The sequence below is a fragment of the Bos mutus genome, chromosome 16 (genome assembly GCF_027580195.1).
Source record: "Bos mutus isolate GX-2022 chromosome 16, NWIPB_WYAK_1.1, whole genome shotgun sequence".
In the NCBI taxonomy this organism is placed as follows: domain Eukaryota; kingdom Metazoa; phylum Chordata; class Mammalia; order Artiodactyla; family Bovidae; genus Bos; species Bos mutus.
The window spans coordinates 21,220,995-21,234,227 of NC_091632.1; the positions used below are offsets into that span (position 1 = coordinate 21,220,995).

Sequence of the window (13,233 nt, forward strand, 5' to 3'; positions counted from 1 at the left end):
ATTCAAACACTCTTTTAGAAGCAGCAGCCCCGACAGCAAAATGGTGAGAAACCCAGGTCCTGGATCTCAGCTGGATCTGAGATCAAATAACAGATGTGTCATTAACTAGCTGCTTGATCTTAATCAAAGTGCCTCACTGTTCTGAAACTTCAGTTTACACACCTATAAAATCAGGACAATATCTCACAGCATGTCTGTAATAGTAAAAGAAAATACAAAATGCGGATAGCTCTGCATTAACGTAAGCACAGCTCAAACTGTAGCCGGTGGCAGTGGCCAGGCGGTGGCACTGGCCAGGCGGTGGCTGTGGTGTCATCACTTCCATCATCCCTGAGCCTGCAGGGTGACGAAGTGACAGAGTCTGGTTGTCATGTCTGTTTACCTTTCTCTGACATGTAGAGAACCTTAGGTGTTTTCTCAGGCAGCCAATTTTTCTTCTTTCTGAGTCAATGATGATTAACGTTGTTTCATTCCCCCACTGGCAGAAAAGCATTAATAACTTCTGCTTGGGAGCCTACACTCTTCCCTTAAACACACAGTTCTGATTGAGGATTTCAGGGACTTCTAAAACTATCATTTCTATTTTTCTTAGTCTAGGATGGATGTTTTAAAGATAATACTGTGCTCTTCTTTCTGATGTACTGCACCTCCATTTCTTCTTTAGTTTTACTCTTAAAAAATATTAATTTCACATGATAGTCTTTAATTCTTACAAGATTGGAATTTTCAATCTTATTTTTGCTCTGTTCTTTACCCCTCTTCCTTTGCCCCATTTTTGTTACCATTACTCAGATTGATTTTAATTGCCCTGTTAGGTTAGTTGAATTTGATGGAATGTTGATTGCAAACTCAATGGGAAGATTTTGTAATACTTTTCACTACAAAGTTTCCCAGATAGTAAAAGAATCACAGCCATCTTCCTTTAACTCATCTCTCTTTTCTTTAATTTCCAATATCTTAGATTGCTACTACTTATATGTAACTAAAATCTTTACCAGTAACTATAATCTGGTGTGACTATTTACAACTTCTGGGAGACGATTACATGAATGACAATCATATCTGAATGTGTGGAGACGAAAGTAGAATGATTTCAACCATTTAAACCACTGCTGTGGTACAGAGTTTTAGGAAGCAAAACATGGCATTCCAAGAGGGAAGTGATGAGAGTCAATTAAAGAAAACAAAACAGAAAACTATTTCAACATTAATTACAGTAGTCATTTTAAAAAGGAATAAAAAAAAGTAAGATTCCTGAAGAGAGAGTTTTAAACCTCTTTAAATAAAGTTATGCATGTGTATGTATGATATTCTAATCTCAAACACATTTTGGAAAATGAAGACTCATGGTGTCAAGGCTCTATATGGTTAGTATTACTTCTTCATAATCTCACTTCTGAATTCAATGACTATAATAAATCTGCACTAAGGAAAGCCTCCTTTTTCCATCTGGTTCAGATTTTATATATTATTCTTAAGAGATAACATTTCACCATGAAAAATGTCAGCAGGAAGGAGAATGTAGGCAGACGTGTTTTCTTCTGTCATAGGAAGTGAGTTTCCCGATTCCCAAACAGTGGCAAGTTTAAGGATTATAGAAATAAACACAGTATGACTTCTTATTTATATCGTTCTAGTACTAACATCAGAAATCCCCGTGTGCAAAGATTCTAGCATCTAAAAGCCCTGGAAGTTGAATTCCTTGCGACTGAAGGAACTCTCATTTTAGCCAGATAACTTAGAAGGTTTATTGCACAAAGCCTAAGCCGGGCACACTCAGGATTAGGAGTCACAGCGCATTCAGATACTTTTTGAAATTCCTGAAGAATACTAGCCACTTGTGGTCCAAGACACTAGACACCAATCTTTCATCTTGACCGTTTCATCTGCATTTCCACATTTTGCCTTCTTTTAAGTTCTTTCAAACCTTTGAAAGGTTGATTAGATCCATCCATATTCAGAAATACAGGAAAGACTGTTATCTTGGGATTTGGGAACCTGTATCAAACGTAAGCCTTGCTCTATGCTTTACATTAAAAACCGAAAAACCAAACAATAGCTGAGCATTTCCCTTCTCATATTTAAGCCCAGTAGTGATTCCCCACCTCCACCCCCCAACCCTCACCCTTGGACTGCAAAACTGAAGGCATCTGTCCTAAAACAGGATGTTTACTTCTTAGAGTGTCACTGAATTCCTGCCGTCTGTTTCCCACCTGAAATCACAAGAACACAGATTCACAGCAAAGGAAAACAATGGGCATTTTGCTGCTCCTTGCCTGACCCCACAACACAATGCTTTTTAGCCCATCTCTTTATGCATGATTGTAGCAAGTGGTTCTGATATCACAATTAATAACAAGCAAATCAAAGAAGCGGTCTATTTTTTCTTTTCTATTTTTATCAAAACAAGTTACATAGTCTTTCCAACAGAAACAAGCAGTCAAGGGCACCTCTCACTCAATCAATATAATATCTGGATCTTATCTCTGTTTCTGATGTTCATTTTCATTTTTTTAAATTAATTTAATTGGAGGTTAATTACAATATTGTGGTGGTTTTTGCCATACACTGACATGAATCAGCCATGGGTATACATGTGTCCCCCATCCTGAACCCCCTCCCACCTCCCTCCCCATCCCATTCCTCAGGGTTGTCTCAGGGCACCAGCTTTGAGTGCATCGAACTTGGACTGGAGCTCATTTTCATTTTTAAGAAGATGAAAAGAAAACTATATAAATTTTATCCTGGGCTTCCCTGGTGGCTCAGGTGGTAAGGAATCTGCCTGCAATGCAGGAGACCTGGGTTCAATCCCTGGGTTGGGAAGATCCTGGAGGAGGAACTGGCAACCCACTCCAGTATTCTTGCCTGGGGAATCCCCTGGGCAGAGGAGCCTGGAGGGGTGGAGGTGGGGGTTCTAGGCATCATTAAACTTGAAAGAATCTCAGAGCACTCGTTTTTTAGGTAAAGAGACTAAACTGAGAGAGGTGAATGAATAGGTCAAATGGGTGGCAGGTGACAGTGACGGATGAGGACTCGTTCCCCGGGGCCTGTCACCTGCCATGAGGCTGGCTCCACAACCTCCTCGGCACTGGATTCACCCAATTATAAGAGACATGAGGGCCCCGGTGGCCCAGTAATTAAGACTGCATACTTTCAACACAAGTGGCACGGGTTCGATCCCTCATCAGGGAACTAAGATCCCACATGCCATGTGACCAAAATAAAAATAAAAAATAGCACAGATTATTGCATACTTTTTAAAAAAAAGAAAAAGAAGGGACATGAATAAGTAAATTTCCAGACAAGTGTGGTATTATTTTTATATATATTTAGATATCCATAAATAAAGACAGTTTTTATTGAGGACTACAGCCTCCTTGCTGTGCAGCAGGGTCTCTTATCTAGGCAATACTGATATTTAGGGTCGGGTAATTCTTTGCTGTAGAGGGGAAAGGGGGCGTCTTGTGCATGGCAGCGTGTTTTGAAATAGTCCCGGCCTTTGCCCACTAGAGGCCAGAGCATCTCCCCACCAAGTTGAGACAACCCCAAATTTTCCAGATATTGCCAAATGTCCTCTGGGGGCAACACTCCCCCACTGAGAACTGCCACACAGCTATATCTCCCGCACATCAATCAGCCACTGGGACATCTTCAGTCACTGCTACAAGTCAGCTGCCGCAGCTCTGAAATCATCAAGGAACTTTCCATGTGTTACAAGTGGAACCGAGAAGCTGCTTCTCTGAATTCGTCCCAGGAAGACAAAGCAGGGAGCTTATCGAGTTATAGAAATGATCAGACGGGTAGCATGTGAAAAACAGAACAAAAAGATGATGCTGAAGTGAGATGAAAAATAATGAAAGGAGACGTGGTGGACGGGCGGGGGGCGGTAGAGGGCAGGGAGCAAGAAGACACACAGAAGAAAGGGAAACGGAAAGAAGAAAGAGGTCAGCAGAGAGAAGGGATTTTCACATTCCGTATTTGCAGGACAGAGCGACCCATTATATGAAAAAGTGGCATATTTTCGTCAGGCGTACTTTTTTTAAAAGGCAACTCAGACTGAGGAAGAGGGTCAAGCACTTTCTACCAACTCACTGTGAGGCTTTAGGAAAAGACCACTGTCCCCGGATGATGGACCCCTCAGGGGAGCTCTCTGTGAAAGCTCTTTGTTAAGGTCTCATATGCCTAAACTGTAAAGCCCTTTAAAACAGCTTATCCTGGAGTCTCACCCACGGTTACTGTTCCTGGTGTACAATGAATCCCAAATGAAGGTTTATAATAGGCCTTTAAAAGCCTGAGCATGACTCTTCACATTCAGGGTACAAATCAATTTTCTTTAACTGCTACTTCCCAGAAGCCTATTTCATCTCAAAACACCCATTGGGAAACAGAAAAGCTCTGGATATTTTTCATATTGTTACTCTCCTCAGAGCATTCAGGTGGCTAGTTAAACGGTAGCTCTAGACATGACGCAATTCCAAAATACATAGATAACAACATGCTTATTTCTGAATCTGGTCACAGGTCAAGGTTACATCTGATAAGCTAGCCACTCAATTTGTACAGTATCTCTTCTTTCACGTATATTTTAAAGCACTCATTATAAAAACATTCCTTTTTTAAAAATTGTTATTTTCATAGGTTTTCATGGTCAACCAAAATTAACAGTAACAAAACCCCTCTAATCCTGCAATCCTCAAACTTTCATAAAAGACGTAGAAATCACTTGAGGATCTTGTTAGAATAGATTTTCATCTAGATCTGGGGCGAGGCCTGAGATTCCGCATTCCTAACAAGTTCTCGGGCGATGCTGAGATGGCTGGTCCATGGACCACACTTTGAGTAAGAAGGCTGTTAAGTCTCACGTGGGACTAACCATTGAATCTAATAAGAGTCTGCCATGCATATCAGTGAACAGGGAAATATGTGTGGATGAGAAGCGGAGAGCACGTGGTCATGAAGGATTTAGGGCTAGGCAGCGGCTTTTGGACTGGGCCCAGCAATGACACAATAAAGAAATACGAGAGGAGTGCTTGCTTCGGCAGCACAGACGCTAAAATTGGAATGATACAGAGATTAGCATGGCCCCTGCCAAGGACGACACGCAAATTCATGAAGCATTCCATATTTCTGAGAGGGGATATATGTATATCTATGGCTGATTCATGTTGAGATTTGACAGGAAACAACAAAATTCTGTAAAGCAATTATCCTTCAATAAAAAGTTAATTAATTTAAAAAAAAAAAGAAATACAAGAAGAAAAAAAAAAAAAATTGTGAGCCTAATCCATCCCCTCAACCTACCTATCTGATTATACTGCTTCCCTCCTGCACAAACTTTAGGGCTGACTGCCCACTTAACCAGGTAAGGTCCAAACTCTCTAGTGAGAAGTTCAACCCTTTCATGATAGCTTCAGCTTAACTACCCTCACCCAACATGTACACAGTGAAGCAGCCAAATGTGTTGCTCCCCCAAATGTCATGTATACAACACTGCCCTGATTTGGTCCCACTGTCCCCTCTTCCTAAATGGCTCTACCATCCAAACCCTCCCCCTCCTTCAAAGCCTGCTTCAGATGTCATCTCTTCAGGCTTCTTTGATGGTCCAGTGGTTAAGAATCCGCCTTGCAAGGCAAGCGACACTGGTTCAATCCCTGGTCCGGGAAGATCTCACCTACTGTGGGGCAACTAAGCCCATGCACCACAACTGCTGAGCCCATGCTCTAGACCCCATGTTCCTAACAAGAGAAGCCACCACAGTAAGAAGCCATGTGCCTCAGCTAGAGAGGAGCCTCCACTCACTGCAACTAGAGAACACCTGCGTGCAGCAACAAAGACCCAGCACAGCCAAAAATAAATATTAAAAAAAAAAAGTCACCTCTTCCAAGAAGCATCCCCAAGCCTTCTAGGAATAAGGTATTAATTCTACTCACCACACCCTGCACTCAGCATTCAAACACCTACACTGGTGTGTTTGGTTTTCTGGAAGGTTATGGCCCAACCAATAAAATTAAGAAACTACCTGAAACCTAACTCAAAAGTTAAAAGAATACCCAGTTTTCTCATCTTTCCATCCCTGGCTCATAGAGAAAGGAGTCCATCATCCAACCCTCTGAGGAATTAAAAATTCCATCGGATTACCTCCCTGGTCTTTTGATCCTAAAATGAAACCATGAGTGATTTCAGCACCCTGGCATATAGCCACCTACTCAAGAACCCTGGTGGCTCAGCTGGTAAAGAATCTGCCTGTAATGCGGGAGACCTGGGTTCGATCCCTGGGTTGGGAGGATCCCCTGGAGGAGGGCATGGCAACCCTTTCCAGTATTCTCGCCTGGAGAATCCCCATGGACAGAGGAGCCTGGTGGGCTAGAGTCCATGGGGTCACAAAGAGTCAGACACAACTGAGCGACTAAGCACAACAATAACAATTCAAGAAGCTCATTTCTTCAGCAGCCTGTAACCCTGCATCATGGATTTTTCTTCAGTGGCTGCCAGATCATTCTCATCGGCATAAACTCTCTTTGTAAACAAACACAAAACAAAAAGACCATGCCTTGCCCTCTTCCTCCACCCCATTTTTCTGTTCCCCTTTACAACAAAACTCCCAAGAGGAGTTAGTAGACCTTCCCTCCCCACTTCCTCCCCTTCTATCCTGTCTTGACCCACATCTCCATTCACCAAAACGGCGCTTGTCAAGGGTGCCAAAGACCAAAGTGGGGTAGAAGCAGGAGCCGCTTCCCAGACCCCTCTCACTTGATGTCTGGGCAGCATTAGACACAGTTGGTCACTCTCCCTCTGAAAGCCCTTTTGTACTTATCTTCTGGAACACAGCTTCTTTCTTCTCCATGCCCATGCCTGTTCCTTTCCAGTCTCCTCTGCTGGACCCTCCACTTTCCTAACTGGAAGGAACCAAGGCTCAGTCTTTGGACTTTTCCCCTCTCTATCTACCCTTCATCTCCACGAGGTCATATCCGGCCCCATAGCTTGAAACGCCATGTATAAACTAAGGATGCCCAAATGTCTACCAGTCCAGACTTCTCCCTGGAAATTAGACTCACCCAATTACCTCAAAATCAACACATCTAAGATGAAATTATTGACACAAGCTCCCCTCCAAGCCAGCTCTTCCCGCCAGACTTTCTTGTCTCATGAAGCCAGGGCGCTGGTCTATCAGGCCTCACACACAACCCGTGGAGGTGTCCGTGCCTCCTCTGTCTCACATGCCGCATCCTCTGCATCTGTACATCCTGTCAGCAACACCTTTGAGAGCTCTGCAGAGGCGGTTACTACTACCCGTTGTTACTCCCACGACAAGGACGACTGCTGTTATTACTCAAGCCCGTGCTGCCATCACCCCTTGCCTGAGCCCATGAAAGGGTCCTACCCAGGCTCCTCCCTGCCACTCTTGCCCCGTCCCCAGTGTCATGGTCTATTTTCCACACAGAGCCAGAGTAGGTCTTTTAAATATAAGGCAGGCCACAGCACTATGCTTCTAAAACCTTATAAGTCTTTCTTATATTCCTTAGAATAAAATTCAACATGCTTCCCCAGGCCCTCAAGTCCACATGTGACAAGGGGCCCCGCGACCCTCCGGATGTCCTGCCCCAGCACTTGCCACTTCCTTCATGTGGCGGCAGCCTCATCCACCTCTCTACTTTTTCTTGAACATTGTTCCCGCCACAGGGCCTCTTCCATAGTCTCCCTTTCCAGACAATCACAAGGCCCTGTCTGCACCATATTCAGGTTTCTGCTCCAACGTGTCTGGATCAGACAAGAAAGCCCTTTTCTGACACCCTATGTGACTCAAACTCCATTGGAATCTAGCCCTCTTGCCCTACTTCATTCATTTCTGTGTGGATTCTCTCTCTCTCTACTAAAACATAACCTTCGTAAGAGCTGGGACTTACTTATTTTGTTATAGCTGCATCCCTTAGCACAGGGTCTGGCAAACAGTGGGTGATCAATACATTTTTACTGGATGAATAAATGAATATCATTTTAGATGGTCAAAAAATAATTCTATGACTTTATGCATTATGGAAAAAAAGCATGACAACATTCCAAAAGAATTTTAAAACTCTACTAAATTATAGTCTTTAAAGATAATAAGTCCTGACAGAGAGCTTGTAATGCAGAGGAGAGGCACACTCACTTCCTGATCACGGTCTTGGACTCTGATGAACTTTGACCTCCATCTTCTTCACAGTTTGGGCTTGTCAGGTTCCCATACCTTTACAGATAAAAACAAACACACAAATATGTAAACAAAACACACAGCTGGTAGTGCTGGAAAGCAATTCTATTCCATCTCAATTACAAGGTAACAGTTACACTTTTCAGGAGTATTTAAGGAAAGTAACACTTGTGAAATAGCATCCAAAAATGATACTGTATTTTTTATATTTATTTAATGTGTATATATGTGTATATATACCTTTTCCATATATATATGTGCAGAATTTGTATCTGCATGCATATATACACACACATTATTTTACTCCTACAGAAAAGTGATTTAATGATGAATCACACTACTTACAACTTTCTCAAACATTCTCAACTACTCAACATTTCTTTGACTATTTTAGATGAACTTGGGCTTTTCCCCTTAGCAGGAGAATCAGTCATTACATGAGGCACAGATCGGAGATTCCTCCTGAGTTCTGGAGCATCAACCCCTCACCTCTGCCCCTCTGTGTATCCACTGAAGGAACATGTGGCTTTGCTTGCTCAGCCTTCATGCCTGCACCACATGTGAGCACAAGCTGATCACTCCATGCTCTGCTTATGAGTCTGGTCTCCTTGAGGATAAGTTCTATTGAAGAAGCATTACGGGAATGATTCTGAACCCTCAGGTTAGGCTGAGATAGAGACAAGGACTGCAGAACAGAATCCTCATGTCTCAACAACCATGAGAGCAGCAGTGTATACAGTGAGGCTGGTCTAGGCTTCCCCAGCCACTGGGGGAGGGGGACATAGGGGCACAAAGCAACCGGTGCTTAAACTTTAAAATCCCTCTCATTAAAAAAAAATAAAATAAAATCTCTCTCATTACAGACTCAAAACTTGCTCAATAATTGATCAGTCCTAGTTACACTGTTAGGTGTCCTTCCAACTCCATAGGTAATGCAAGTCTATTTCATATAGAAATACCATGTTTCATTTGGCTCAGAATATACATTTAGTAAATTCACTTCAAATTCTTAAGGAGTAGCCTATGTTATTCACTTAGAACACCTAGACTATTTCTGCAGTTTCTCTTCCCATCAGTGGAGCATTCAGAGATTCCTTGGAGTTTCACAAGCTGGCAATCTGTCCCAAAGTTTTGGTAACAGAAATTCTAAAACTGGCAGGGTTTACATTTTTAAAGAGCACATTTTTGTCTTCTACTAATGGGATTAAGGGCCCCAGGACCCTTATGGTTCCTTGTTCTGAGGATTTACAAGTCCTTTAAAACATAAAAGCCCGCCATCTGGTTTGACCGAATGCCAGTCCATCTGGTCTCCCCACTGCCCTATCCCGGGAGGTTCCAGTGTACGCCCTTAGGCTTTAGCCTCCCCCTGCCTCCCTTCCACCTGCTCCTTTCTCGAGCTCATCAGCCTTATGGACTTCTTGGCCTCCCAAAGATATTTTCCACTGGCCTCCGCCCTCCCTGTTCCTCTTCATTCTACACCTGCTATTTAGAGGCTTCCAGGGCTACCCTTTGCTTTCCCTGAGATAAGAACCAGGCAGATTAAGACTAATGCAGGCCCCCCGTGAGCAAGGCAGGGCTGGGGAAGGTTCCTAGTAAATAAACAGAGTGGGATTTCTTGGCTCTCTCTCTTTGGCCACCATCATAGTGAACCCTGTCCTCATGTTCCCTCACAACAGACTCTGTGGTTTATTTAAGCAGGAAATACGAGACGAGTGCAGGGAAATGGGGGGCCACCGTGCCACGCCACCCCTCTGACCAGAGTGACCCATCAACTCTTGCCTGCCAGCCCTCAGTGACTAAATGTGGGATTTTGTTTTCGTCACATTCTGTGTTCCTTTGTTAATTCTCTTTCTGGTTATCCTGGAAACAATGCACCAACTAGAATCTCTGAGAGACAGAAATAAAAGGGGAGAAAAGACTTTACAAGGGAAAGACACACATTCTCTAGTTCTTGATATCCTTTCCAGAGATGATGTTTATATTAAAAATCCCCTGACCTTCCCATCCCATGTCTTTACTTAAGCGTCTCATACTCAGCTGCTCTTTCTCTACAGTTTGCAGACCCAGAACTGAAAGGATGGTTGGGATAACATGAACACCCATCACAGTTCTGTTCCCAGATGGTGCCACAGGTACATCAGATAGTGTCATGGACTAAGCAACTGACAATGGTGAGTGAGTGAAGTTCTCTTTCTTTAGCGAACCTGGTACCATCTGCTCAGAAGACCACTCAGATACTCTTCCTCGCCAGCAGAGAATCTAGAGGCTCATAATTGGGACCAGCATGATTGGCTGGTAAAAACTCGGAGACCAGACAGTAAGAAGCATCAATAACAAGCCTCGTGCGTGTTGGCACACATGGTCCAGGTATTTGGGCTCAAAGGCTGCAGCATCCCTACCTAACTCTTCTCTGCCCAACCCACCAGAAACACTCTCAGTTCTGCCTTTATAACATACCCTGAATCCTAGCACTTCTCATCACTTCCACTCTGGCTCACACTGTCGCCATCTTTGGCTGAGATCAATGCAACAACCACTTAACTCCTCTCCTGGCTTCTGCCAAGTGATGCTGTCCATGCCACTGCTCGGCTCAAAAGCCTCCCCCGGCTTCCACTCTTCCCCACTGAGAAAAGGTCCATGTCTTACCTGTCTCCCAAGGCCCTAAGTGACCTGCCACAGATAATGTGGTATCTCTGACCACATTTCCTGCACTCACTCAGTCTCCTTTGACCTCACTGGCTCTTCCCCACATCAAGCATCCTCCTGCCTCAGAATCTCCACACGTGCTGTCAAGTGCTTCCCAGGCCCACTCCAATGGCACACTCCCTGGGCTCCTGCAGGCCTTTACTCCAACGTCACTTTACCAGTGAGGCCTTCCCTGACCATCCTATGAAAATGAAACACTAACACCACTGCTTCATTCTCTCCCACAGCCTTTAATACCTTCCAGCATACTGTACAATTAATATAGTTGTTACGTTAACTGTCCATTAGAACATAAACCCCATAAGAGCAGGACTTCTGTCTCTTTAGAGCTTAAAACAGTGCCTAGCACCAATAGGAATGTTGATGACTATTTCTAGCAAGGTTCCCTAAGCAGACATGAAAATGAACTTCCTAACAGCCAACTAGGTTCAAATTTGTCTCTATAAAGGCATCATGTGACTTTTTACTTATATCCATGTCTTAACCTGTCTGTGCCTTCATTTCTAACAATCTGCTGCTGCTGCTAAATCGCTTCAGTCGTGTCCGACTCTGTGCGACCCCACAGGCGGCAGCCCACCAGGTTCCCCTGTCCCTGGGATTCTCCAGGCAAGAACACTGGAGTGGGCTGCCATTTCCTTCTCCAATGCATGAAAGTAAAAAGTGAAAGTGAAGTCGCTCAGTCGTGTCCAACTCTTAGCGACCCCATGGACTGCAGCCTACCAGGCTCCTCCATCCATGGGATTTTCCAGGCAAAAGCTTTACGATAGCTGGGATCATTACAAAAAAATCTAAAATTAAAATGCAAAGGAAGTAAATAAGATCTTAAAGTTGATATCTTGAAGGCATAAACAGTATAAAATGCAAAATAATGTATATATACCATTTACAGAGGAGACCTTTAGAAGCAAGATAAATTTAAAAGCCTACAACCCACTGGAATTTAACGGACTGGGGAGGGGATAATTATTTGCCGCTGCACTTTTCTTATCATTAAGGAGAATTAAATCTTACAGAAAAGAAACTAGACCAGCATTGGAAATAAGATCTTTTTAATGTTCAAGCTAGGTCATTTGAGAGTTAAGAGTTAGTTTTATGAGATTAAGAGTGTTTCTTTGATGTTTCCTGGACCCTCTCATAGCTTCCCATCAAAAACCAAAGTCAAGTTCAATTCATTTACTCCAGGGGAGTAAATAAAGAGTGTGTATGTGTGTGTGTGTTTAATTAATGAGTAGCTACAGACAAACCTGTCAACAATGTCACCTCCAATTTCTGCAAAACCTCCCTAGGATTTAAGATCAAAGTCCAACTTCTTAAGAAGGCTTACCATTGAGAAACTGCCCTTCTTTAAATGGTAATTCAAAACACTTAAATTAAAATACAAATTATCAGGATAACTTCTGACATGGTTTTCTCTATAGTCACAAGGCAAAAGAAAGAATTGTGAATGTCTTCAAAAGTATAAATTATTTACTGTTACCTAGAAATGACTAGAAAAAGAAAAGAAAAAAAACTCATGCTTAACTGGTTGCTAATATTTAAACAGGAAACAGTTATTTTCAAGGGGAATGGATGTATTGTTTGGAGCCTATCTGGGCAGAAAAAAAATGTTTAATATGTGTTTGAAAGGAGGACCAGGGACACCTGTAGTTCAGAGAAATCTTAAAATAAAGTTAACCCCGGGACAGCCCTTCTGGTGGGGGGATGGGGGGCAGCTTTCTAACCTCTACTCCCTAACAGAAGAGTCTCAGCAACATCAGACCAGGATGGGGATAATCCTGAAGAACATTTCAGGCTCCACTTGATTATGGCAAGTGATCCCTTGATTATAGCAGTTAATAATTCCTGAGAGCTCACTATAGGCCAGGCACTGTGCTAAGCACATTACATGGATTGTTTCATTTGGATGGATGGATTATCTCACGCTTATCCTATATGGGGCTTCCCTGGTGGCTCAGACAGTAAAGAATCCACCTGCAATGCGGGAGACCTGGGTTCAATCCCTGGGTTGGGAAGATTCCCTGGAGGAGGGCATGGCAACTCACTCCAGTGTTCTGGCTTGGAGAATCTCCATGGACAGAGGAGCCTGGCAGGCTAGAGTCCATGGGGTCACAAAGAGTCGGACTCAACTGAGCGACTAAGCACATAATCCTATATGATAGAATTCTTCTTCTTCCTATTTAATGAATGAGAAAATAAGGCCCAGAGAGCTTAAGCCATTTGCCCTCGAAGATACAGCTAATCAGTAAAGCAAGGACATGAACCTTGACAGTCAGTCTCCAGAGCCCAGCCTCTGAGCCACCACCCTATCACACAAACCACAGTTATTTTATTTATTT

General features: G+C 43.2%; 1 protein-coding gene and 1 non-coding gene across 3 annotated transcripts in view; one reads left to right on the plus strand and one right to left on the minus strand.

The window, feature by feature from the left end:
- Positions 1-13,233, minus strand: part of RGL1 (ral guanine nucleotide dissociation stimulator like 1) — a 129,274-nt gene that overhangs the window by 61,340 nt on the left and 54,701 nt on the right. For both annotated transcript variants that reach the window (XM_070384813.1, XM_005893091.3), the window contains one exon: positions 8,150-8,227. In XM_070384813.1, the coding sequence (XP_070240914.1) occupies positions 8,150-8,227 (78 nt within the window). The remainder of the gene's footprint in view (positions 1-8,149; positions 8,228-13,233) is intronic.
- LOC138991326 (U6 spliceosomal RNA) lies at positions 5,027-5,129 on the plus strand. The gene has a single exon (XR_011467348.1). It is a non-coding gene; the product is annotated as a U6 spliceosomal RNA (small nuclear RNA).